General features: G+C 38.3%; 5 protein-coding genes across 10 annotated transcripts; all 5 read right to left on the reverse strand.

Moving 5' to 3' along the window:
* Positions 1-569: 569 nt before the first annotated feature.
* Positions 570-2,354, reverse strand: nat8 (N-acetyltransferase 8). 4 transcript variants are annotated; one of them, XM_056760989.1, is made up of 4 exons: positions 2,278-2,354; positions 2,032-2,128; positions 1,692-1,764; positions 570-1,541 (listed from the first exon to the last, which is right to left on the reverse strand). In XM_056760989.1, exons 3-4 carry the CDS (start codon positions 1,759-1,761, stop codon positions 1,093-1,095), a joined length of 519 nt encoding a protein of 172 aa, XP_056616967.1. In that variant the 5' UTR covers positions 1,762-1,764; positions 2,032-2,128; positions 2,278-2,354; the 3' UTR covers positions 570-1,092. The 4 variants fall into 4 exon arrangements, with proteins under 4 accessions (XP_056616967.1, XP_056616966.1, XP_056616964.1 ...); XM_056760988.1 differs by having other exon boundaries at positions 570-1,571; XM_056760986.1 differs by having other exon boundaries at positions 570-1,764.
* A 1,045-nt stretch (positions 2,355-3,399) lies between these two features.
* slc39a8 (solute carrier family 39 member 8) lies at positions 3,400-6,988 on the reverse strand. The gene is made up of 8 exons (XM_056761011.1): positions 6,547-6,988; positions 6,279-6,441; positions 5,629-5,798; positions 5,401-5,523; positions 5,138-5,311; positions 4,784-4,988; positions 4,503-4,687; positions 3,400-4,257 (listed from the first exon to the last, which is right to left on the reverse strand). The coding sequence occupies exons 1-8, from the start codon at positions 6,694-6,696 to the stop codon at positions 4,108-4,110; spliced, it is 1,320 nt and encodes a 439-aa protein (XP_056616989.1). The 5' UTR covers positions 6,697-6,988; the 3' UTR covers positions 3,400-4,107.
* A 782-nt stretch (positions 6,989-7,770) lies between these two features.
* On the reverse strand, positions 7,771-13,090 carry manba (mannosidase, beta A, lysosomal). Of its 2 annotated transcripts, none has more exons than XM_056760706.1 (17): positions 12,739-13,090; positions 12,563-12,657; positions 12,288-12,393; positions 11,914-12,003; positions 11,714-11,837; positions 11,344-11,513; positions 11,130-11,240; positions 10,894-11,045; positions 10,654-10,771; positions 10,473-10,559; positions 10,204-10,371; positions 9,810-10,028; positions 9,549-9,713; positions 9,313-9,457; positions 9,031-9,176; positions 8,342-8,602; positions 7,771-8,193 (listed from the first exon to the last, which is right to left on the reverse strand). In XM_056760706.1, exons 1-17 carry the CDS (start codon positions 12,946-12,948, stop codon positions 7,963-7,965), a joined length of 2,598 nt encoding a protein of 865 aa, XP_056616684.1. In that variant the 5' UTR covers positions 12,949-13,090; the 3' UTR covers positions 7,771-7,962. The 2 variants fall into 2 exon arrangements, with proteins under 2 accessions (XP_056616684.1, XP_056616683.1); XM_056760705.1 differs by having other exon boundaries at positions 11,914-12,087.
* Positions 13,091-14,486: 1,396 nt separating this feature from the next.
* Positions 14,487-18,388, reverse strand: ube2d3 (ubiquitin-conjugating enzyme E2D 3). Of its 2 annotated transcripts, XM_056760462.1 has the most exons (8): positions 18,053-18,388; positions 16,939-17,002; positions 16,821-16,852; positions 16,577-16,654; positions 16,397-16,502; positions 16,004-16,097; positions 15,544-15,625; positions 14,487-15,099 (listed from the first exon to the last, which is right to left on the reverse strand). In XM_056760462.1, exons 1-7 carry the CDS (start codon positions 18,074-18,076, stop codon positions 15,577-15,579), a joined length of 447 nt encoding a protein of 148 aa, XP_056616440.1. In that variant the 5' UTR covers positions 18,077-18,388; the 3' UTR covers positions 14,487-15,099; positions 15,544-15,576. The 2 variants fall into 2 exon arrangements, with proteins under 2 accessions (XP_056616440.1, XP_056616441.1); XM_056760463.1 differs by lacking the exon at positions 15,544-15,625 and having other exon boundaries at positions 18,053-18,387.
* Positions 18,389-19,343: 955 nt separating this feature from the next.
* On the reverse strand, positions 19,344-24,442 carry zmp:0000000662 (RING finger protein 145). The gene is made up of 11 exons (XM_056760461.1): positions 24,129-24,442; positions 23,567-23,879; positions 23,377-23,485; positions 23,166-23,257; positions 22,723-22,964; positions 22,472-22,641; positions 22,126-22,266; positions 21,859-22,041; positions 21,518-21,665; positions 21,074-21,430; positions 19,344-20,991 (listed from the first exon to the last, which is right to left on the reverse strand). Exons 2-11 carry the CDS (start codon positions 23,733-23,735, stop codon positions 20,545-20,547), a joined length of 2,058 nt encoding a protein of 685 aa, XP_056616439.1. The 5' UTR covers positions 23,736-23,879; positions 24,129-24,442; the 3' UTR covers positions 19,344-20,544.
* Positions 24,443-24,796: the final 354 nt, after the last annotated feature.

Here is a 24,796-nt window from a genome sequence, read left to right on the forward strand (position 1 = left end):
AATAAGCATGATAAGAATACAGCGGAGTATGAACAGTTGATATACTGAAGGAACAGAAGTGCCTAGCAGGAAATGGCGGCCACACAAACTCCTTTAACCTTCAACCTTCCTAAATACAATTCATCTAATTTGTGAGCATCAGACTGGACCATAGAGGTGAAAAGAACCACCTTTTTGACCTGATGTCTGGCAACAAAGTCCAGGGCTGTTTTGCAAAGAGCTCACGCAAGGACGCGACCCCAATCTTTTTTTTTTACAGAGATCCTCTTCAGTTTCCAGGCACCTGGATCCTCCACAGGGCAAAATGCCCACCATGCCGACAACAGACCCTTTAACTTCCGAGGGTCCGCGACCCAAAAGCAACTTGGACAACAGCTGCATGTAGGATCCCCTGATGTCAAACTGATCCTCATTAAGCCCAAGCTGAATGCCCTGCTCAAAAAAAGTTTGCAGTTGAAGCTGCCGATATTCTTATTTTGGGTGAACAATTACTTTAAGTTATGGGTTAACTAAAAACCGGGCAATAATTAGCATTTTCTATTGTATACAAACAGAACCTGAGGCATGAATTTATTTTATGATCACTTTATTTCTTTACCATTTGAGACAGATGACATATCAAAACAACCCTAAAAATAAACGAAAGCCATTGAAATAACACAACATTACAAACATTTGTATGTGAAAAGTTAAAATACATTTTATGTTAAGTCTTTATTGGTTTATTTTATTGACAATCACATTTTCCTCATTAGAACGAATCACTTTAACTGCATGCTAAAGTTCCGTTTAATGTTACAATCACAAAGCAATCACATTTTTCAATCTACTCCATAAAGTAAAATGAACAATTTTGGTCATCTATCCACAATTGAAGGATTTAGACCCTTATTTTGTAAATAAGCATGATAAGAATACAGAGAAGCCATATGTAGACATCTTTTAAAAATCATTTAGAATTGATTCTTATTGTTGTTCAGACACAGGTATAGAAAGGGTATGGTGTACAATGATGGTATTCATCAGTGATCTGCAATACCTTAGAAAACTGTCTGCGTTGTAGGAAAATGGTGATCTGGTGTAGCCATAACCTCAAAAAATGCGTCGTTTCAGGTCAAGCCGATACTCAAATAATGTAAAATTTGTCATCTTGGCGATAAACTCTGGAACCTCAAATTCTCTAACTTTCTTGTAGCCCATCTTCTCATAGAGCTTCTGTGCATCTGTTTGCACCACCGAAGTGTGAAGCAACACTCCTCCACAACCACGTTCACGAGCAAACTCCGCAACTATACGACACAGTGCTTTGGCAATCCCCTGCCCACGGTGAGACTTTCTCACTGACATTCGCTTCAGTTCCAGGTAGTTCCCTGCGTTCTCTGCAGGTAAACATGCAACTGTACCCACAACACGCTCTTGGACCTCCGCCACCCAGAAACAGGCGTTGGGTTGCTCCAGGTAGGTCTGTCGTATGTGGTTGAGATCTTGATCAAGTGAAAGCGTAATGTACTTGGTGAACATGTAGCTCACGGCCTGCCTGCCTGCAGCCAAAAGGAGAGTGACTGCTAACACTGGCAGAATAATGGACATTGAGCTGGTCAGTAAAGCTAAAAAAACACATCCCAGAAACATCTGAGCAAGGGGCTGTTTGAGGACGTGCATGCAGGACGATGGGATATGCTCGCTCATACCTAAGGTGAAAATATCCTTTACATCTTCATCATCATCTTCATGGTAGCGACGAATCTTTATCTCAGCCATGACCTTCAAATCAAGACATCAGAAATAACACGACGTTACTCAAAAAACAACTAAAAAGTAGAATTGTGCTTTCTGTATATAAATAAGCTGTTAGGAATTCTAACAGCTAATAAATCCTGTCAAACATGTCATAAACTAAATACAAAGAAAGTGTTAACCTCGTGTCACTTCGTCTAAAACAGTGCATAGTATAAAATTAATTTGATTGACAGAATCAATGATTTGTATCTATGTAACGTTAACTTAGAAAGACAGAGCAGTCTAACTTACAATAAATTATCCGATCATCAAAAAGTTTCCTGATAAGAAGTGACTCCAGTTGTTGACCTCTACTCGATGACTGAGGATTTCCCGGCAAGAGTAAGTTCTGTAAAGTAATTGTGTATTTACGGAAGCGCTCGGAGCAGCTATAACGGACATTCACGGTAGCAGTCGAGAACATTTAAATCAAAATGTACATTTTTAAATGATGTTTTATAATTATTATTTTAATAATATATAAATAAAGAAACAGACCTGTACCGTATATAATGCCTTTGTGTTAATACAAACGCTTGTAAAGCCACTGCCTTTCTTCACGTTGACGGTCAGGCTTGAAGGGAAAACACTACCGCCATCTACTGGACAGGGGCAAGGTCAAGAGATATTCAGCCGCGGAAAAATATTTTTTTCTGAAAGTTCTGTTTATTGGTACGCGTTTGAGTAAAATTGTCGTTTTTGTTTCTTTCTGTTAACTAGTTGCAACATTTCTCCCAAATTCTAGAAAAATTTGCAGAAAATGTAAATGGTAATAACTGGTCAAATAACAAAAAAGAGATGCAATGTTTTCAGATTTTTTAAAGGCCTACTGCAAAGAAAACAAATTCATGTTTATATGACACGATTTATTTTATGATGCGTTGAGAAATGTTAATTTAGGCCTAATGGAATAATCCTGATTTTCTTAACTTTCATGTGTTTGGCATTGTCCCAGTCTTTCACATTGTCGTTGGGTGAATTTATTAGGTTAGAGATTCTTTGAGATTTGTGCTCTTTTGTCAGCACACACTGGACATGGTATTGCCACAATTCATGCAGAAATGGTGTTTAAGACAAAACTGGAGTGGTCTGTAATTTTGTCTGTGGCTGTATAAATCAGAATGTTGTCCTTTTAACCTCTCAGATATTTATTTATAAGTGTATAAGTTGATTATTTTTTAATGGGTTAAAAACTGGTAAGTAATTGTCAAACCACCAGAGTTGTTTACCAAATGTATATATTTACACATTTGGCAGACCAAATCTTTTTATCAAAATTGATCAAAATCAACAGACAGTGAACGTAAATTAAAACTTGTATCAGTATGTTAATTTCTTGGGAACTGAATGCATGGCCTGTGTGCAGAGATCTAAACAAAACGGATTTATAAAATCCGTTTTACAACCAAAAATCACAGTAAAATTATCATTTTAAGGCACAAATATACCAATTTTAAAGATGAATGTGGAACAACCAGATTACCTTCCTTTGACTGAAGACCAGTCTCCCCTTGACTCAAGACCACCATAATTGTCATCAATTATGCTGTATTTGAACCAATTTTATAATTTAAACTGAATGTGGACTGAAACCTGAGAAGGGTTTGATAAGACTTCCAAGTTTTTCCTGCTTTATTTCAATTTCTGCAGCACTCTAATCATTATGTTACATTGTGACGTGATTGAGATGAAGAATGTACTATGCAACACTATGACAAGACACTAAATGTTGCCGTACCGGGAATCTTTTCATACTGCTATAGACATCTGTAACATTATTTTGGGCATTTGTTTTTGTGTCCAATCATACTTTAGTTTCTAAGAAAAAAAATGATGCAGATTAGAAACAGTAGGTTAAAGTATACTGTACTTTTACCATTTTACAACAGACAAAGAATAGAGTAGCAAGGTTGAAATTCACAGTATATTTCCTCTATAACACGATTTATATTAAACAAGGATACTCAGAGGCTATAGAAATAGAAAAGCAAACTAACATACTGTGTAAACATGATATAAAAGGTGTCTGGCTACAGTACTGGCATTTTAAACTACAAAGCTCCTCACATTCTCTGTGCTAGGCTGTCACTGCCACTAAGGAATTCCTCCACACACAGCGGGGTATTGTTGCCAACTCCCATCAGACACTCGGACACACTCATTAAAGTGCGTTTGAAAAATTCCCACTAAACAGTTTTATGAAATGGGTCTTTCAGTACCATTTGATAGTAATTTTCATCAGTAAATATAGTATATTATACAAACCGAAAAACTATCTAAAGTTTGCTTTCTGGCACTTAAAGCCATTGTTCTATGTTTCTTGTCTTTCTACCCCAGATTGATGTCTCCAGCAAACATGGTAATAAGCAGAATGATAGCAAATCCTGTGAGCAGTCCAGCATTCTGGATCAGGAAGAACACAAGCTTTCCTCGATAGCCTCTGGTATGTGCAGCCATGATATTGTTCATCTCTGGGAACTGTCAAAACAGGAAATTTTGTGAATGTTTCACCCAAATATGAAAGTTCTGTAATCATTTACTGCACAAGTCATTATTTTCAATGACGTGTTCATGCTCTAAAAGGACTACAAAACCATAGCACACAGGAGCTACATAGCAAACCTTAAAATCCCATCAGTACCCAATTAATGTACCGACCCAAAGAAAAGAAGCAGATTTTAATTGATCTTTAAGCTAGCACAGTAAAGTGTGCGATGTCTCACCATATCTGCAAGGGAGATGTAGAGGAACATTCCACCAGCAATAGCAAAGATAACATTAGGGGCGAAACTTCTGCCCAACACGATCCCCAATGCTAGACCAAGATAACAGCACATAGCTGACAGCATATTAAAACACACAGCTTGGGCCACACTCATTCCCGAGTTCAACAGTATCACAAAATCACCTGCAGAGACACAGCACATTTGTCCAGTTGGAAAAATATTTCATACTGTATATAGTAGTACAGATTGAGAAGGTGAATGATCCTCTATGGTTTTACCGAGCTCATGAGGGAACTCTTCACAGAAGATGGCAATTGATGTGCTGAAGCCGGTGAGCAGGGAGAGTGTGAAGGATGCACCAATGGCAAGACCATCTATAAAGTTATGAAGGGCATCACTAAGACTGATCATCCATGCCACAGTCTTTATGTTAGCCGTTCGGTCTCCTCTCAGCCAATGGCAAGCCCACAACACGCATGCATTCTGCACACATTCAACACAAACAGCACATGTATTATATTCAGTAAAGGAATGTAAAGAGAACCACAGAGAAGTATTTCTGAGTGAACATAACTATGCAAATCAAAAATTGACTGCTTTTTTGTGAATAATGTTCATAAAGGCATTGTTACCTGTTCACTGGTTGAACTTTCACTTGGACTGTTGATCTTCTCATTACAGTTGATTTGATGAGGCGTGTTGTTTGTAATGATGTCACTGCTGATGTTGTTTATGACAATGTCATTGCTGAAGGTGGCGATAGGGACATCAGCTGACTGCATGGGAGGAAAATGACTGTGCCCAAGCTGCAGAGGGAGAAAATGTCTGAGTTAGGCCTACAGCCAGCTGAATCTAATCCACTGAGAGATATCAAAACAAGTCACAGTTTTGATACCTCTGTATCAGCTTTCAGGGCCATCTTTAAAACTCGTTCGGTGAAGAACAATACGTAGAACCCACCAAAAATCCCAACAGCGTTCAGCACATAGTTATCATCTTTGGGATCTAAGCCGAGGGCCTGTACAGTTGAAAAGAAAATTGAAGATCTACGAATACCCCTATTGTCTTGGTAATGTTTTAAAGTTTCATCAAAACCTTTCATCTCATAGTCACTGATTCTTACCTCTGGGATCAGTTGCAATACAGCATTTGAAAACAATGTTCCGATGGCAAGTCCAATGAAGTAGGTCAGGATTTTCGGAAAATATGCTTTCTTTGTGAAAGGCACCAGAAGTAACCCTAACAGAGCAGCAAGGTTTATCACAGTCACAGCCAGGAACCCATAACCCCAAACTGCAGAAGAAAAGCATGAGTTTTGGATGGGTTTATGCATATTTTGCACAAAAAACAGCAAAGATTTGTTCTTCTGTACTGTGTTCCAATACAGAAACCCAAACCAGCTGTTGTCTAGGTCTAGGAGACCGTGTCATAACCATATGAAATGGAAACCGACAAAGGGTTACTTTTTCTAAATGTTACAAGAGAGACAGAGGCTTATAAAGGTCTGTCCCCTGACAAAATAAGGTCTGATCAAGCTGGTAAACCATTTAACAACATCATTGTTAACATCAATTGAACCAATGAGTGGGTGGGCGCATTCTGTAAATTCCAAATGAGATCAATAGGTTATACATTTGGCTCCACATTACATTGTAATCTCAAAGTTCTTATCCATTAGATAGATTTCCAACACTCTATACAGAACATCTGTCAGCACATCTACTTAGATGCCAGTGAATGCGTTTGTGGAGGTAAGAGCAGTGTTGTATTCACCTCTGTGGGCAGGGGGTTTCAGATCTGATGGAGATGTGTTGGGGCAGGTAGGCAGCAAGATCTGGGTGAGGATAGCTGGACACATCAACTCAAGATCATCCAAACTGAGCGCTGAAGCATTACCTAACCCATACCACAAAAGCAGCTCGGACAATGAAAAACACTACACAGAGAAGAGCAAGAGAAAATTAAGGTTAAAAAAACTCCTGGTACACTATTTACTCATTTAAAACTACTACATAACACGCGTAAGCGCGCAGACGTATACCTCTACATTCCTCAGTGGATTTGCGTCGCTGTCGATAGATGCCTCGCGTCTGCTTGTAATGAGATGCAGGAAGTTTTCCAAGTTTTCTGTGGGAAGTGAATTGTTGTCAACGTAGAAATGTAAAACACGTTTCATAAAACGTTCCTCCATATTCCTGTTTTTCGGTTTCAACAGCTTCAATTAAAGCGCAACTATCCGATCGAGCTTTAAGTTACAAGTACCGCGCGCGCGCATTCGTTGTCAGGTTAAACACGTAGCAAAACCCACAGGTTAATAAATGAAAGTCCAGTTCTTTCATTTCCTTTTCAAGAATACCCTGCAATCTCCCTGACGTGGGAGTAACAAAAACTTTTAGGATTTCTTAATCATTTACACCGATACAATACACCCCTGGATGGCGCGCACCGCTCGAGCGCGAGTGATGCCAAGTGACGCTGGGGAGCTGCTGCCATCCTCAATGAAGTCTTTGTATACATTTTTTCAAACTCCTGCGAACGTGTTCAGGTAAGTCTCTGTTCACATCACCGTAGACGAAAGTCACTTCCCTCTACAAAAAGTACATAATTCCACTATTTACCAAAGTGCTTTCCTAGTTGCTGGCAAACCATGATTTGGCGTTTTTAATATGAAATTACATAAATAGTATAACAAAATATAATAGAAGTGTAACACGTGTTTTATCAGTTTAAATTACATTGTGTGTCTTTCTTTTGCCCAAAACAACCTACGTCTTGTTTGATCCAATTACAGGGTTTTGACCCATATTAGAAATAATTTCATTCTTTAAAAATGTTTTGTGTCCATGCTATAGAAGTGAATGGGGCCAGTGCTGTTTGGTTGCCAACATTCTTCAAAATATCTTATGTGTTCTGATGAAGAAAGTTTTAAAGGTTTGAAATGACAAAAGGGTTATTAAACGATAACAGATTTTTGGTTGAACGATCACTTTAACACTTCTTTACAACATAGCAGATACAGAGACAAAGAAAGAGCTGTAGGCAAAAGTGATGACAAATATAAGCATCATTTATTGAATAGTCCTAGTTGTCAATGTTCAGACTTACTTTATTGATCTAGACATATTCATTGTGTTTTAAAATACTGCTTCACAACATTGCTCATAATTGAAATCCCTGAGATAAGAGACATAATTTATATTTAAAGACAAGTGTAAATCGAGGGAAATATAAAAGCAAGCAAATGCAAAACCAATACAAAATGCTGTCTCGGAAGGAAGTTTTAATATATTTTGTCATAACATATGGTGTTTTTACATGGGTTTACGAACATATGCCCTTATAAAAACTCATCTGTATATATATAGTTTGACATATATATCCATTTTGTATAAAAATATATAAAAAAACTATTTAACAGTTTAGAGACCAACATTTAGACAGGTTCTCGCAAATACAATCAGTAGACATCTCTGAGAGATGTGACATGAAGCTTGGCAGTGATTTCCTCAACAGTAGTGGGTCTCCATGCACCAAACATTACTGTGCGACTCGGAGACAACATCAAGAAGCCATTGATATTAAAGTGCCCAGGAACATCATCAACATCCAGCCAAACATATACAGCAGGAAAAGAGGAGTGTAGAGTCACAGCATAATTTTGTACAATTTCAGCATCTTTCACAGTAAACTGTAAAACAATACAAACCTTAATTATAGTCAGGCTTGTTTTAGCGTTTAGAAAAAATATATCTTTGAATCATTTTAATAATGAAGTAAACAGGTACATTTGGTGAAGGGGGGTTGTTTGTAGGTGTGTGTAAAAAAGTGTCTCGTACCGTGATGTTGGGTTTCCGAAAGCCCTCGGCATATCGTGGAGAGCTGAGGAACATGTGATTTTGAGGGCCGATCATTTCGCCGTTAGGACTACGGAGATGAAAAGTGACAACGCAGGAGCGTCGAGTGCAGTTCGCACATTCTTTCAATACAGCAGAAACAGGCCGCTGAAACACCAGAGTGCTTTCTCCCTCTTTAATTGTAGTCCAGTTAGATTCTAAAGAACACACAGCATCAAAGCTGCTCCAGCTGTATAATTCCACCTGTGCACAGATAACAAATATCAACAATTTAATATGGAAATAATTGAAAAATAAATTTGCATTAAAACAACTGGCTTCTGTCACTTCTGGTACTACATGAATGGCCTGGCCAAAAACAATCTACAAGAGCTTAAAGGGTCATATTGCACGAATACGTGTTGTCTGTGTCTTTGGTGTTTTATAAGTTTCCCATGCATGTATAAGACACGTAAAATTGCAAAAAAAAAAGGAGATACAAAAGAGATATAAAAGAGGAGATACAAACATGCACTGTTTGTGGAAAATACAGTGTTTTTAAACCTTAAATTGTGTATACACATTGCATTACATCTAAAACAAATGAAAATATACGTTTTAGCCGTGTCATATGACCCCTGAAGGGACAACCTGTTTGTGAACAAATAGAAGTTACAAACATCCTACTGTACCTGTGCTTTGACTTTGTGCTCCCCAGAATGGCTATCAGAGATGGTATATATCAGCATATCTCCAATATTCTCAACCCCAACTGAGAGCACAGGAGCATAGAAATCTGAAGCCCAATACTGCAGCATTTTCCATTTACCACCAAACTCTGCAAATAAACAGAATATCCAGACAGCATTCTTTAACCTCAGAAACTTTTTTTTACCAAACCAATGACCATTAAGATAGTTCTTAATCAACAAGTATGCCATTTTAGTGCACAGTAGTAGTGTACATTCATTTACCTACAGAGGACCAGGAAGGGCCCTGCCAGATATCATTAAGCTGCCAGTAAAGGGCACCCATTGTATGACCTTCGCCATCTACGATTGTACTGCGACTGCGGCGGTAGAATTCTGTTTGTATTTTCACACACTGGGCCTGCATCACCTGTGTAAACCGGCCCATGACTAGTGTTTTTCCAAAAGCAAAATTCCAGGATGTACACATTTTTTTAAATGTAATTTATGTGCATGGTGACCTGAGTGATGTAAATGGTGTCTCTGTATCTCTGCACTGGGTCTGTGCTGTTGGGAAGGATGTAATGTAGTTCTGCTTGCTTTAGCATCTGCTGATTTCCATCTTGGTGGTGCTGCCGATGAGCTGAGAAATCGCTTTTGAAATCCCAGTCTGAAGGCACTGAAACCTACAAAGATCACAAAAACCTGCAGTACAGTACATATGACATCACATATCCCCTGTGTGAATGAGTGTTTTGCAGTTTTGAAATGGTGTTTGTTACCTTACTCAGAGTGGACAATGAGGGCCAGGACTGAAAGCCAAACTCTGAAGCAAAACGTGTGCGAGGGAACTCATTCCAGTTCCAGCAATCTCTAGTATAGTTGTAGTAGTGGGTATCCCCGTTCTGGGGGTCATAGGGGTCATGAGCCACCCAACCTTCCTTTTCAGACTCTTTACCATTGGTTGGACTGGATACTATAAAAGGACGAGTGCTATCCTCCTGAATTAAACCAGACAAGACATACACTTATTACCAAATATACATATCCCAGAATATACAAAATATTACCACATTAAAATCAAGGTACTTGTATTTCAGTAACATGGTATGCATTACCATCATTATTATTATTATTGTGTAGATTAAGGTGAATTTGTGAGGAAATGTCTCTAACCTGCAGTACAATGTCTCTGATATTGTCAACATAAAGATTCACATAATCTTTCACGTAAAGTGGTCGTTCGGCAACAGTTATGTTAAACCAGTTGGTTGCTATGGCAGCTTCATTCTCATTGTTTCCACTCCAAATGATGATAGATGGGTGAGATTTCAGCCGTTGTACCTAAATAACAAGTATTTTTGTATTGAGTGCAAACCACTGGCATATCAATATGTGTAAGGTAAACATATACCTTGTTTATAAATATACCATATTGTGCAAACCTGCTGTGTGACCTCCGTCCTCACTGTCTGTATAAATTCCTTCTCTGTTGGGTACAACGCACAGGCAAACATAAAGTCCTGCCATATCTGACATGAGAGATAAAGAATAACGAAATCAATCACATCTAGAACGCTTTCAATGCATGTTACAGGCTGATGATGTCATATGACAAGGCTTTACCATTATTCCATACATATCACACAGAGTGTAGAAGATGTCTTGTTCATAAACTCCACCACCCCACACCCTTAAAGCATTCATGTTTGCTTTCTGTACAGACCGGAGCAAGATCGTGATCCTGAAAAACAAATGCATACGTATGGAAATATTACAAATATTCAAAATTTGAACACATTTTATTTTCAAATTGAAATGATAAGCTTAGATAGTTCCATCCGGTTATTGAAATTGCTATCTCACATGTCAGTGGTAACTTGGTCTTGAAAAGCATGAACAGGAATCCAATTCGAACCCTTTAGGAAAATTGGTTTTCCATTAATTCGGAAATAGAAGCTGAGGCCAGGGGAGGAGGGAAGTGGCTCCTGGACCAACTCCACAGTGCGGAAAGCAACCTGTACCACCAAAAAACAACAGAGGGATGAAATGACGCGGATAAAAACAAGACGTTAAGATAAACAGAACAGAGAAAGAATTACCATTCTCTCTGCATTGAATGTCTCTCCACCCTCCAAGTTGATCTCTATGTTCATGTCATAGAGAAACTGATCGCCATGTCCGAAAGGCCACCAAAACATGATACTGGCATTCTTATAGAGAGCACATCAGACATGATCGTATGTACAGTATGTGACTGTGTCCTCCAAAATGTTGAATGATATGGATTGTAATCATCATGCAAATGCATCTCACCTTGTTGACCGGAAGAACAAAACACTTTTTACTCTGTCCTGGTGTAAGAGAAAGCTGAAATTCTGCCTCTGAATCTAATAATGGTATGGATAGACGTACAAAGCCTTTAGACAGGACCAAAACATTGAAGAACAGTTCCACTTCAACATTCCAACTGGAATGATCTGGGTCTGGACATGGAGAAAGAGAAAAATGCACACAGAGATTAACACTCTTTAATGTTTGGACAAATAAAACAGTCTACTTCCGTAATAAATATTTTTTTTTAAAATAGTATTTTTATTTTTTGTTAACCACAACATTTTTGTCACGTATATGTGTAGTCACATTTTCTGCTTTCCTTATCTTTCAAATTAATCTATATCCATACCATATTTCGGACTGGTGGTAAAACTTTGTAGCCTTAAAGTGTTAAAGATTTCCAAACGAACACCCTTCCAGATGCCCAGAGTGGGGAAAGAAGGACCCCAGTCCCAGCTGAATGAGTTCTGAGCCTGAAAAACACAAACAGACCTTAAGGCAAACAAAAGAGATGGCCTTCTAGACGTTTAAATGTAATTTGGCGTATACCTTTCTAATAAAGTTAACATGGCACTCTCCTTTCTGTACAGGTGGAGGACAGTCAGGTGGCACCCTGTATTGAGTGTGGGCATGGCTTCTCTGAGAAGCATAAGTCACAGCTGACGTGAGCCACACTTGAAGAAGATTTTCTTTATCTTTGAGTAATCCAGTAACTTCAAAATCCTAAAAAAAGGGTTTATGTTTTCTTTAAGGATTACGTTTATAAAAAGCATCTTTCAACAATGTTAAATATATATCTATCCACAAAAATAAGGACGGTTTGATAGATGAACAGAATACTTATGCAGATGTACATGCAAGCAATACTGTATATATCAAGGACATTTTATTTAAAAAAAAAACTGTATTCTTTATTAATTTACATATCTACGAAACATGTTGTCTGTCTCTCCTATGATGATTCCATTGAGAGAAATGGTGGAGACAGTGTCGACTCCTTCAAATACTAGAACGGCTTTCGCTTTCCCTCTGTAAAAAAACATACAGCAGTAACATTTATGAACCGTGCTTAAATCTGTTATTTTAAACATGCTTAGACTGTTTGTATAATAAACCACAACATTCAATTTGTTAACAGGTCCAGCCATAGGTTTGTGCTAGAAATGAAATGGTGAGTTTAGTAGGACATGAGATTTACCTGACATGAGTAGGAAGTGAGAATGATGTAGTGTAAGTCCAGTTGTCAAGTGAAATCCATCTGTAAACCAGATCATTAAACCGGTAGTATGGATCCTGTTGAATGTTATGAACATTTATAAACTGTGTTTAGACTGTTATCAATGACAAAATGATAAAAGTATGTCTGTTGCATACTGAAATAAATCCCTGACGCTGCAGAGCTGTATGAACACAGCCGGGTACATCTGCACTGAGAGAGAAAGATGAGTTTGAGTTCATCAGGTTCCATTTCCCATTCAAAAAGATGCTGTCAACTCCAGGACTCTTAATTTCAAATTCAAATGCGCCAAATTGCAGAAAATCCAAAACATAAAGGCACGCAAACGGCCATGCTACATAATACATGTCTACAGATCATGGAAAAAATTACAGATTAATCTCTGGTTTATACTCTGAAATAACGCGATGTCGTCATTTAATACTGAAAGCTCACGACTAAAATCAAAAGCTAAAGGGCGATCAGCTGATCTCTCATGTGCTAACGCAAACATCCGGTTACGTTACATTGTAGTAGACACACGGTTAAACCATATTACAAAATAAAAGTATATATGTATTTACTGAAATATTGTTTTCAATGTTCGAACCTTTCAAATATACATGTAATATGGGAGAAAAACGAGAAGTGAAAATAGGGCACTTTTATTTTGCCCATGTTTCAGTATCGAAACATTTCAATGTAAATTCTGATCATTTTTACAACTCATTTTCTAGTAATAGTAAAAAATGAAAATATTGTACTTTCTACAACAAGTGGCATGAATTACCTTAAAACACAAAGTTTATGCTTTGCAATGAGATAAATGTTCACATTATATCAAACAAATATAACTGTTAAATCAAATAAGCCGGAGTCTGATCACCTATAACAAAGAGAGAGAGAAATATAAAACAAACAAAAAATGAAAGGATAGGGTTATGGAGTTTATATTACCCAGTATAGAGGGTATGCATTGACGTCACTTTCCCACGTGAACATGTGACACGCCCTGAGACACGCTCCACTGGGTGGCAAAACACCCGGCGAAATGGCTGAGGAGAATATAAAACAAGCATACCAGGTCTTAAACACGCACTTATTTGCTAAAATTACAAGCAGCTGGACTCGATAAAGGTGATTCTTATGACTTCCCTGCGACTTTCTAAGGAACGAGGTGTTCCTGCACCCTGATATGCGCGGAGTTGACCCTTCGCAAAGCCCGCCCTCTTTTGCTATGTTCGACATCAGCCAAAGCGCTCCCACTGCACTAAATAAATTATATTTATCGTGAAATAATCATTTCTGGAAAAAAATACGTGTACTTTTGGCCAAAAGCAGTAATAAAGTCTCCAATATGCATTTAAAGTATATTATCAGGATCTGAAAGTGACTCGGAATAAAGTGAGCAAAAAAAAGATTAAAACTCTAGCCTAACGTAGGCCTACTTTGCTTGCTGTAACAACATAACGTTTGGATAGCGGCATTGGTTTCTGAAAAGTTTAGGAAACGGGTGAAACTGGGATTATTACCATAAAGATCCAATTTTACCGCCGCATTATGTAGGCGTTAGGATTGGTCATGTCGCCTGTCTATCAAACTCCATATTGTGAAAAGTCATTGATTGATTAGTATTTTTGCGCTCACGTGGTAAAGTGACGACACGTCCATAACCTCTATTAACATTAACCCGCATATTCGGCATTTTCCATTATTAAGGTTCATCCTGAATAATATCCCATCCTCAATGATAACTTGAACTGAACGGTAAACTTATAAGTATGCACAATCTATATTCAGAATGAGGTTTTAAATCTGAACTGCTCAATCAAACACGTATGGATTAAATCAGAAAAGTGTATAGCAAAAAAACACACATTTGAACAGAAAAAACAGAACCACATGGTATAATGAGTTATTCATCTTTATTGAGGAGTAAAATGTGGCGGGACTTTAAATAGACATTTAAGCCAATCGACCGAGTTGTATTTTTGTGCCACAACTGTGAAAGGTTGGGCCGAGAACTGATCTGAGTGCTGCAAATCTTTACAATCAACAGAATATAGTAATCGGTCCCAAACTCCCACCGATGTACAATATCTAGTCTTTTCTCCTGCGATAGCATGCACGTCAGGAGTAAGACCCCATTGAAGCGAAACAGCCATTTTCTCTCCGCAAGTCCCAGAGAAAACACACTGTGATCATACAGGCATGGCGTGTGTTGTGGAGTGAGAGGACTTGATTGGTAGAGCGATCGAAGAGATTCAGAGCTGAGTGTGAAAAGAGTTTCCGTTGAACTGATGGAGTCTCTCTCGAGACTTTGAAGTATGGGAAGGCCAGGAGCAGGCCTGCATTCCTATTTGAGCAGAAAACTGGGTTTGTGCCTCCATAAGAGACGGATGGGAAAATATGGTCTTGCAACAGTGTCCAAAACATGAGAGAACAAACAGTTTATAAATGTGTCCAGCCAACATCACATGGCATATTTCTGAGTCCATTCCCGCGCTATTCTGTTGTATCTGCAAAGGAGACAGAAAAAAACTACATGAAACCTTAATGAAGCCACGGCTTCCAAAATGCAGTCCGAGATTGTTAGTTTCAAGCAAGTTAGTAAATCATTGCTTTTTATATTTTTATATTTAACTTACCCATCTTTTTTGCACAAATAATGCTGCTTCAAAACATAACTTATTAAAAAAACATGCTTGTTATATGGCGTAACAAAACAATCTAGCCTAACAATAATAAGATGCTGCCACAATTGAGAAAGATAAAAGAAACCATACGAGTTCAGGGTTTGATAATCTGACTGTTCATGTTAAACCTTTTTTTGTATGTGCTCTGCACTTTGTTTCAGAAAAGATGTGCTGTCATATATTAGTGATGCACACCTGCAGTTGCCACACACTCATGCTGTTCCACACAGGAAGCAACGTTGCTTGCAGAGCTTCACTCTACAGTACCTCTAATGTTCACAATGCAGAGTTTTGCTTCACCTACAGCATGGCATATTTCTCTGTCCATTCCTTTGCCATTCTATTATACCTGATAGAGCATGTGGTGTTAGACAAAATCCTTCAAATAATGCTTTCTGTCAGAATACACTAGATGAAATGCATGATTGACGATTGAATGCATTATTTATTTGTACATATATGTCCAGCATGACAAATGTTTAAGTTAAATCGCCACTTTTTAATACTGTATAATAAAACCATTTTCGGCCTAGTAATCCTAGTGGTTTAAAATGATGCCCACAACTACATCTCAAGAAATATGGAAGACATAAGATTTTGCAAAAGGTTAATTGTTCACATTTTTCCTTCGGGTAGTGATCTGTACATATAACAAGTAACCTATGCAGGAAATCGTCCATGTCCAGTAAAGAAATCAAGACGTGTGCATGAATAAGGGTGTACTTACTTTTCTGTATCTGTTTTATAGATTCGGGCAATCTCTGGCACAAGAGGGTCATCTGGATTGGGGTCACATAAGAGTGAGCAGATGGACAAGAGAACTACAAAGAGAACACATAGAATAATGTGAGCACATCATCTTTCTTGGATAGATATGTTCAGACAACTATTCGGTAATCATTTATTCAACCTCATGTCATTCACAACCTGTATTTGACAAAAAATATATATTTTGAGAAATGTAACCTACGTTCCTCAATAATTGATTGGTAAAATATATATATTTTTAAATAATAATTTACTCTTAAGTATTCGGGCTAAGTGTCCTTCTGTTGAAACAGGTCATGTTCTTTACAAAGCAGAAGTAAAGCACCTATCTGCTTTAAAATTGTCTGTGTACCTTTAGAAATTGTAAGTGCAGGTGACCACTGGGACCTGAGGATATCCAGACAAATGCTGCCATTACTGTTAATGTTGGGATGGTAGATTCTTGTAGTAAATGCAACCTAACAGAAACATAAGAATGTTATACAAAAAAACAAGCAAGACGACAAAAAGAAACCACTTTTGAAAACCTTACCTTTGGTGGTTTAAAAGGGTAATCTGTTGGGAAGTGTATGGTTAGGAAAAACACACCACCCTGATATGGACTTTCATTCTGTATTCACACAAAGGAAAATAAACATCATTACTAAATTCACCATTCAATTTATAACAAAACAATTTTGTAATGTTATAATACTGCAATATAACAATCAAACTAAGAATGCTAATATTACGCCATTTTGTAACAATGCTCTACAGCAATTTTTTATTTTACTCACAGGCCCCATGATTGTTGCCTGCCAATGGAAAACTGAGGGACAGAATGTTTGTACTTAATTTTACAATAGATATGCATAACCATACATTCTGCAATATGTATGAAGTCTGAAATCTCACCATCATCCCCCACTGGACCTGCTGAACATTGTGCAGGAGGATCACGTGCCAAATCAGTCAATTCCTACAGGAACGAGCCAGGAAGAATTCATCAAGCACAAATATGGACACCATACCCTTTTTCCTTCATAATATCCTCTAAAACGTATAGAACAAGCACTCCACAACCGATGAAGCGTCAGCAGTGGCCCATGGCCCTTTTATCACTAGTGACAGCAAGATGAAACCAGCAGATAGAATGTTTTGCAAAACAGTTTATTTATAGATCCAGAGGGGTCATGAGGGAGAAGGTCTGCAACACAACCTGAACGAGTCCACAGGCATGTCCCCCTCCACTCAGCATTAATATTTATTTTTACATGTCTGGTGAGTGGGAAGACACCTGGGCTGTATTATCTTTCTAGAGCTTTTCCATTGCTCAACAGGCACATGGAGGTTACGTTTCAAAGGTTTTACTTGACAAAATTGCTGTAAAAGTGTTTTAAGATCACAACGAACCCAAATGACACATTGTAGTCGTGAAAGGAGAACTAAACTGATGAATCAGCAGCAGTAAAGAGGTCAAATCACACAGAAATGATCGTACACATAAATATAAAGCAAGCACAAGAAATATCGACAGTCTGAATACGTTTTTTTGTATCATTTCTTTAAAGTGCAAATGGTTCACATTCTATGCACCCCTATTTAGATTAATAAAAACTAGGCCATTAATATTCGTTAAATTACGATATCGCATGCGACTTTGCATATAATATCTACCCATTTAATTGTTTAGTTAAACGTATCAATAGCCTTGTTGACGTAAGATGGCTTTTGTTTTCCGTAAATAGTTGTAATAATTGCTACCTGTCAAGCTCTCAACATAAACCCCATAATTTGTACCAGGGCATTAAAACGCAACACAGGAAAATTTGTGATATTACGTTATTTTCAATAAAGCCAAGTCGCCCATAGCTTGTGTTGGCAGTAAATATATTGACGTTGTTTTATAACTCGATGTGTTTAGCCAACACGCTCGCGCACACCAAATAACACAAACGCTGATCTTTAATAATACCCGGGGCTCTAATCGTTCTGATTTATAGTTTATATTAGATCACACTTCACTTACCTTTTGGATTCGTTTAAGCGCCATCTTCGCACTGGGTGTAACGTTGGTGGGTCTTCAATAACTATATCTCTCTTTTTCTCAATATGTCAGCTAACCCGAGAGCCAGCCAGCTGCCTAGCTAAAAGCCTGACATTAATGTCGTCAAAACTTTCAATGTCTTAAAACGTAAACGTTCAGTGATATGTAAATAAAACGTGTGAATACAGACAGGCCTTGATCCCTATCGTTGACAGTACAGCCTTAACGTTATGTGTGTACACTCTCTTTCAGTTTGTCTGAGCTGACAAGATGTCGGTGAGCGTGTTGTGAGCCACTTCTAGCAGCTCCTTCTAATCCCTTTGATTAAATGGAGAATTAAAGCGCAACACTGGCTTGAGCGCCATCGTGCGTCCTGGAGGATAACTAGTTTTCCACATGACGTGTTTTTTATCGTGTCATATTAATTACACTTATATACTTGAAATCGTTTACATTTATATTCTTTGTACCTGTGTATGTTTGCCATAAAACCTCCCTTAAAGTGAAAAAATAAAACTACGGTCGTCATTTAGTCACCATCAACTTGTTCCAAATCTGTATACATTTCTTTGTTCTGATAAACACAGAGAAAGATATTTGAAAGAATGCTTGTAAATAAACAGTTCTTGGCCAACATTGATTGGAAAAAAATACAATGGCAGGTCAAAAGTGCCTCAGAACTGATGCTTTCCTCAATTCTTCAAAATAACTTATTTTGAAATTTATAAAAAATATCCTACTATGGTGGTCAAAAGTGGCCAAGAAATGTTTGGTTAGAAGCATTCTTCCCAAATATCTTTCTCTGTGTTCCTCAGAACAAATACATTTATATGTAACAACCTGAGGCAATGAGGACAGAAGTTTCAATTTTGGGAGAACTGTTCCTTTAAAATGATAGCTCACCCCGAAATTAAAATGAAACAGTCATCATTTACTCACCCTCTTGCCATTCCAAACCTGTATGACTTTATGTCTTCCACAGAACACAAAAAAAAAGGATTTTTTGAAGAATGTTAACTGGCACCCATTCACTTGCACTGGTTTTGTGTCCATATAATAGAAGTGAATGGGTGCCGCTATTGTTGAGATACTAACTTCGAACTATTCCTTTAATGGATAAAGTGGTCACATTTTTGGGTGTTTGATACTTTATTCCCAATATTAATATGGTAATAGACTGTTTGGAATGCAACGAGTTTTGGATATAAAATTGTCTAGTAAATGACAATTTGAAGCGAAACTGGGCAAGAGTTTAACCACAAATTAAAACAACCTGTATCATCCAATGTGGTTATATATGACCACGGACAACAAAACCAGTCTTATGGGTCAATTTTTCAAAATTGAGATTTTTACATAATCTGAAAAATGAATAAAAAAGATTTCTATTGATGTGTATCGATGTAGAATAGGACAATATCTGGCTGAGAAACAACCATTTAAAACTCAGGAGTCTGAGAGTGCAAAAAATCTAAATATTGAGAAAATTGCCAGGGGCACTGTGGCAGGCCGTCCACACGCAAAAATAAAGTTTTTATATATTTACGTTAGGAAATTTATAAAAAATCTTCATGGAACATGATCTTTACTTTATATCCTAATGAAATTTGACATAAAATTAAAATCGATAATTTTGACCCATACAATGCATTTCTGTCTTTTACTAAAAATGTTCCTGTGCTACTTAAGACTGGTTATGTGATCCAGGGTCACATATAGGAACTGCCTAAACTGGAATTTCCCCATTAACAGTAATCTTTGCTTTGTGCACAGAGTGCAGCTGTTTATTATTCATTAATTTTTTCAACATTCATCCACATTCATAATGTAACTGAGAATACTCATCGTGACCTGTACTACAAGCACTTATGTTCAAACATACGTACATAATGGAGCAATACAGAAAAGACAGAGGCACAGTTAGCAATAATTCTCCATTATGTAAATTGACAGTCATGAAAATTGACTCACCAGAACCGGTATGTTAAAACTCAAAATGGGAAAGTCCTTTAGACAACATCCCCAAATAAAATAAAGTCTGAGTCAAGATAATTGCCCTAATGAATTTGTAATTAATTATTTTACCACATTTATCCAGAGTTTGGTAAACTCTCAGTTGCCCTATTTTTCAATATATTCCACTTAAACTGGACAATCTTGTCTGACATTTTATCTCTGACTCACATGTCAAGAAAAGACAATCCTCAATAAATGTCTTTAATCTAATGCTGTTGACTAGCTGTGATTTCATTTTCCCAGGCCCAGCACACAATCAGCTTGATGTTACAGTCCTCTGTGAAGAATATTCTTGTAATCTCAATCTGTTTGTCTGTACGTTATTTGCAACCCTGTACCGTTATGGCTTCCTCTGAACGTGTCCCACTTTCTCTGAGCTTCGCTTCATATCCTCCAGAGAAAGATTTCTGTCGGTCATACTCACAGTCTGTTTTACTGCCATGACTGTGCTTTTCTTTTCAGTCTGCATCCCCGAGTTCCTGAGTCTCATCCAATGCATCCTTGGACTTCTCATGTGAAGGGTTCCGCTCTGTTGAGCAGCTAGGATGTTCCAAACCTTGGGAATCTCCATTTGCACCAAAATTCAAGTTCTGAGGACCTCCCTTGTTTGAATTCCTGTCAGAGTCTGAGAATTTTGTTCTTAACTCATCACAGGTACTCTGTGTAGAGTGAGCACTATCTCCCTGGGAGCCCTGCTCCTCCTGATGAAAGTGTTCAGGTTGTTGCTCTGGTGGTTGCTGAGTTTGCTGTGGCTGGGGATCACCTGCACCTGACATCTGATTTGTTGAAGAGGGTTTGATGGACGCATGGCACATGGGGCATGTCTCTTGCACATACAGCCATTTTCTCAAACAGCTGCCATGGTAGATATGACCACAGTATGTTATCACAGCTGATGTCATATCCTACAGGTAAGAATACTAGTTAAAACAGATATCCTGATGCATCATAACTGATGATTTTACCTGGTGTTGCATTTGACCTTACCTGGAAGCAAATGGCACAGACATCATTGTGTTCCTGTAGCTGTTCTGCGTTAGCCCGTGGTAACAGGTTGATTTTGCGAGCCGCTTCCTGTCGGAGCAGGAAGCTTTTCCAGCCAGCCTGGGCACGTAGCCACACATTGCAGTACGAGTGGATGATAATGACAGATGCTCCCATCCAGCTCCACTCACCCCACAGCGACTCCCATGCTCCATAAGCCACCACACACACAGCCACTGTGAACTCCAGCACCCGACACATTCCATTCACATAATAAACAATCTCATCCAATGCAGGCAGGGCAGAACCACGCCACACCTCCACCATGAACAGACAGTAGATCAGCAGAGTGCCTGTCACCTTGAAAACAAGTATAAGACGATTGGTGGAGGATGGCTTATAAAATTCATAAAAGTTGTACAAATCCCTGTGTTAAATGAAGCATACCTGCAGTGACGTGAGCATGCAGCTGGAAACCAAAATCAACAGCCAGAAATCCATGTGGAAAAACTGGGAAATTTTGTAGGCCATAAATCCCGGAAAAATCAGCAGAAACCCACACATGGATAATCCCCGCAAATGCTTCCACACGCTCCTGTGGAGAAAGCAAAGTCACCATATTTACTGGATCTGATCAAGCGAAATTTTAAGAGAAACTAAAATACAAAAAGACAATGTGGGGGCTTATCATGAAATATTGAGGATTTCTTTACATTTAAATGTTTCAAGATCACACAGCATTTTCCAGGTTAACATCAGAGCCCAGATTTAAAAGAGTTTGTCAGTACCTATTTCTGCTGGCTCCCAGACCTAAGACAACAGGCTCTGTGATCTCACTCATGCTTTGTAAAGTGGAGGTGAGGACGATGAAGAGGATGATGAAGAGCAGGAAGCAACGCTGCAGGGCTGCCATGTCCAACAGCCCAGTCTGCAGGGCCAGGAGCAGCAAAGTCACCCCCTCAGTCACACCTCTGCAATAAATGCCCACATGAGCCAGAAATTCAATATTTTAAATGCACATAGACAAATAGCAATGATAAGCCACATTCACTTACCTGTGCATGACATTGTTGTTCTGCAGAGCGTCAAATCCTCCGAGGTAGAACTTACAAAGATTTAGAAGTCCCAACGCCATATAAGATATCACAAATGTTAAACCAAGTAGAGAGTATGGGCTAGCACAGCATTCTGATACACTGTAAAAAACAAGCATTGTACACTTTTCAAATTGCAAAAAGAAAAATAATAACAAGGCTTTACAGTACTAGAGAACTTGCATTCGTACTGTTTTGTAGATCATTTCAACCCTAATTCTAAATAATTCTGTATCTAAATCCACTCTGGATTGTACCCCATACATTATACATCCATTTCGTGGTTCAGTGCCCTTCAGTGTCTCACCTGGTAAGGATGTATAGCAGAGGTCCCTGTTGGACAGCAGTGATGGTGCCAACATTGGCAACCAGTTGCACTCCAAATAGCACAAACCAGAAGACACTGAACAAAACCGGCACAGCGAAGCCATGCCAGAGAGACACTCCAACTGCCATCAGTCTGTATAGCTCAGTCACCTACAGCAACAACAGAGATATATACACTAAGAATATGCGTTTCATAACCAGTCACAGCAATAATTATGCCTATGTGTTTACCTCTATTTGCATGATCTCTCGATATGCTATTCTTGCCAGTCTGTATGGCACAAAGAGGTTGATGACAAGGAAAACTGCAACCTCTGCCCCTGTGATTATCATGGAAATGGAGGAGAGAGTGAGGAGCCAGTCCAGAGGGACAGAAACCACTCGTGCCAGAAGAGGGAGCAAGTGTGCCGAGAACATCCACACCCGTTGAGTGCGCATGAGGAACGCACAAAGAGTGCTGACTATAATCTGACCTGTACACAAAGATATCTTCAATAAATAAACAAGTCACGCTGTCATAGGTCATTGAAAGGCATGAAAGCACAATTTAAAATCTGACAAGAACTTTAAAACCTACTGGACAATTTAAAATAAATCAATATTTTTACTTTCATTTTTTTTAACAGATTCTGGTTGTTAAACTTTAAATTGTGTCTCTGATATGTGTAACATACTGGTGAGTGCAGTCACAAAACGATTCAGTGCTGGAGAATCCAGAAAGAGCACACCATCATAACCATACTTGGCTTCCTCTTGAACATAGTCTCTGTTAATAAAAAGTATTAAGAATGATACCCCTCCAACTTCATCTTTACCGCACATTGTGCGTTTACATATCTCACAATATTTGAAGTTGATGCATTGTTGTTGCGTTGCCATTTTCACCTGACAATCTGATGACCCATGTAAAGTAAAAGGGAGCAAAGGACATGCAGGTACAGCTGAATAATATGCCCAAGTGGAAGCAGTAGTAGCACCATGCTCACTATATGACCTGCAGGAAAAACAAAGAATAATCATTATGTTGTCCCTTATATTGCATAGCAATATATTGAATCTTGATAACGTCATATACCTAAATAATATATGTTCCAGATGACATATTTGTACTTGAAGAGCATGTCCTCTGTCCTCGCCTTGAGATGATCCGTGAAGCTATCAACGTCACATTTGTAGAGCATGTCTAGCACTAAGATACCGGGCACCCTAAGGGCAACATTAGCAACCTCCTCTAGTCGTGGCATTTTAAAACATCCAAAAATCACTTGTACCACGCACACAGACCGTGTCACATCATGACATTTTGATATGATCTTGTACTCTTGTCCTATTTGGAAGTTCGCTTGATAACATAAAGCACATTGCCCAGTTCAATCAGATGATCCAATCTGAAAAACAGTAGGCAGATAATAGATAAGAGGTCCTTGTTTTTTAAGATTTAAATTTAAAAAGTGAATTCGTGATTGTGTACATGACACAACATTCCTTCCGGTTTGTTGATTTATCCGAACACGCTTAAAGCAAAAGGTAATTCATGTCAATCAATCCTGGTTTAACGTTACTCTTTGGAAAAGAACATTAACTTTTGTTACTTGTAGTTATTTGCTATATATGTTTCAAAGACAGTTGACTCCCACCTCGACTGTTTGTTTTGGCAGCATGGCAGTTCGCAGCCCCGAGTCTTCACAAAACAAAAGCAGTTCAGCACAATTCAGTCCTCGCATACTAAACAGATCTGACACCTGTCACAACCGCACACGGCTCGGAAACTACAATAAAACTCCATCAATAAACGTACACAACGAGTTCCCTTTCCTGTGGTGCGCCGCCGTGTGTTGCATTGAAACATTCTGCGCTCATCGCCGCCACCTGCTGAGTTGGAGTAAAGTTCACACCCAAAATAAAGTTTTTTAACAATATTTTACTAAATTGAAGAGAAAAGCGGTGTCCACATTATAGTAAACACTATCATGATACAATGGGACAATGTAGTTGGACACACTTAAGCGAATTGCACTGCTTTCGACTCGCTCTCGCGGTACTTTGATGTCATGTGCCATTCGGTATGCGCAGCAGACTTCACGAAGTACTAAATGTAGGCTAGAATAGACGTAGAATAAACATAACGTTATCATCATTTGGTTCGGTTAGCAAAATCGTTATTTCTATGTTGGGGTGTTAACGTTAATTTAAGTATGTTGACAGATACATTAAAAGATCAAATATTAGGCTAACCTTAAACTAAATATATGTATCTAATTTTTTAATGTAGTAGATAGTATTTACTTTTTTTAAAGTACTATCT

This window comes from Triplophysa dalaica, chromosome 11 (genome assembly GCF_015846415.1).
Source record: "Triplophysa dalaica isolate WHDGS20190420 chromosome 11, ASM1584641v1, whole genome shotgun sequence".
In the NCBI taxonomy this organism is placed as follows: domain Eukaryota; kingdom Metazoa; phylum Chordata; class Actinopteri; order Cypriniformes; family Nemacheilidae; genus Triplophysa; species Triplophysa dalaica.

Coding starts and splice junctions, on each gene's coding strand:
- nat8 (XM_056760986.1), bottom strand. CDS start 1,761: ATGGCTGAGATAAAGATTCGTCGCTACCATGAAGATGATGATGAAGAT.
- slc39a8 (XM_056761011.1), bottom strand. CDS start 6,696: ATGGAGGAACGTTTTATGAAACGTGTTTTACATTTCTACGTTGACAAC. Junction 5,799..6,278: donor GAAACCCCCTGCCCACAGAG/GTGAATACAACA, acceptor TTTCTTCTGCAG/TTTGGGGTTATGGGTTCCTG. Junction 4,688..4,783: donor AGAGTTCCCTCATGAGCTCG/GTAAAACCATAG, acceptor GTGTCTCTGCAG/GTGATTTTGTGATACTGTTG.
- manba (XM_056760705.1), bottom strand. CDS start 12,948: ATGTATTATGTAGCATGGCCGTTTGCGTGCCTTTATGTTTTGGATTTT. Junction 10,372..10,472: donor GGACGGAGGTCACACAGCAG/GTTTGCACAATA, acceptor CTTGTTATTTAG/GTACAACGGCTGAAATCTCA. Junction 8,194..8,341: donor TTCGGAAACCCAACATCACG/GTACGAGACACT, acceptor ATTGTTTTACAG/TTTACTGTGAAAGATGCTGA.
- ube2d3 (XM_056760462.1), bottom strand. CDS start 18,076: ATGGCGCTTAAACGAATCCAAAAG. Junction 17,003..18,052: donor CGCTTAAACGAATCCAAAAG/GTAAGTGAAGTG, acceptor TCGTTCCTGTAG/GAATTGACTGATTTGGCACG. Junction 16,098..16,396: donor TGCACTTACAATTTCTAAAG/GTACACAGACAA, acceptor TTCTCTTTGTAG/TTCTCTTGTCCATCTGCTCA.
- zmp:0000000662 (XM_056760461.1), bottom strand. CDS start 23,735: ATGCCACGACTAGAGGAGGTTGCTAATGTTGCCCTTAGGGTGCCCGGT. Junction 21,666..21,858: donor CTGGGAGCCAGCAGAAATAG/GTACTGACAAAC, acceptor CTTTCTCCACAG/GAGCGTGTGGAAGCATTTGC. Junction 21,431..21,517: donor GCATGCTCACGTCACTGCAG/GTATGCTTCATT, acceptor CTTGTTTTCAAG/GTGACAGGCACTCTGCTGAT.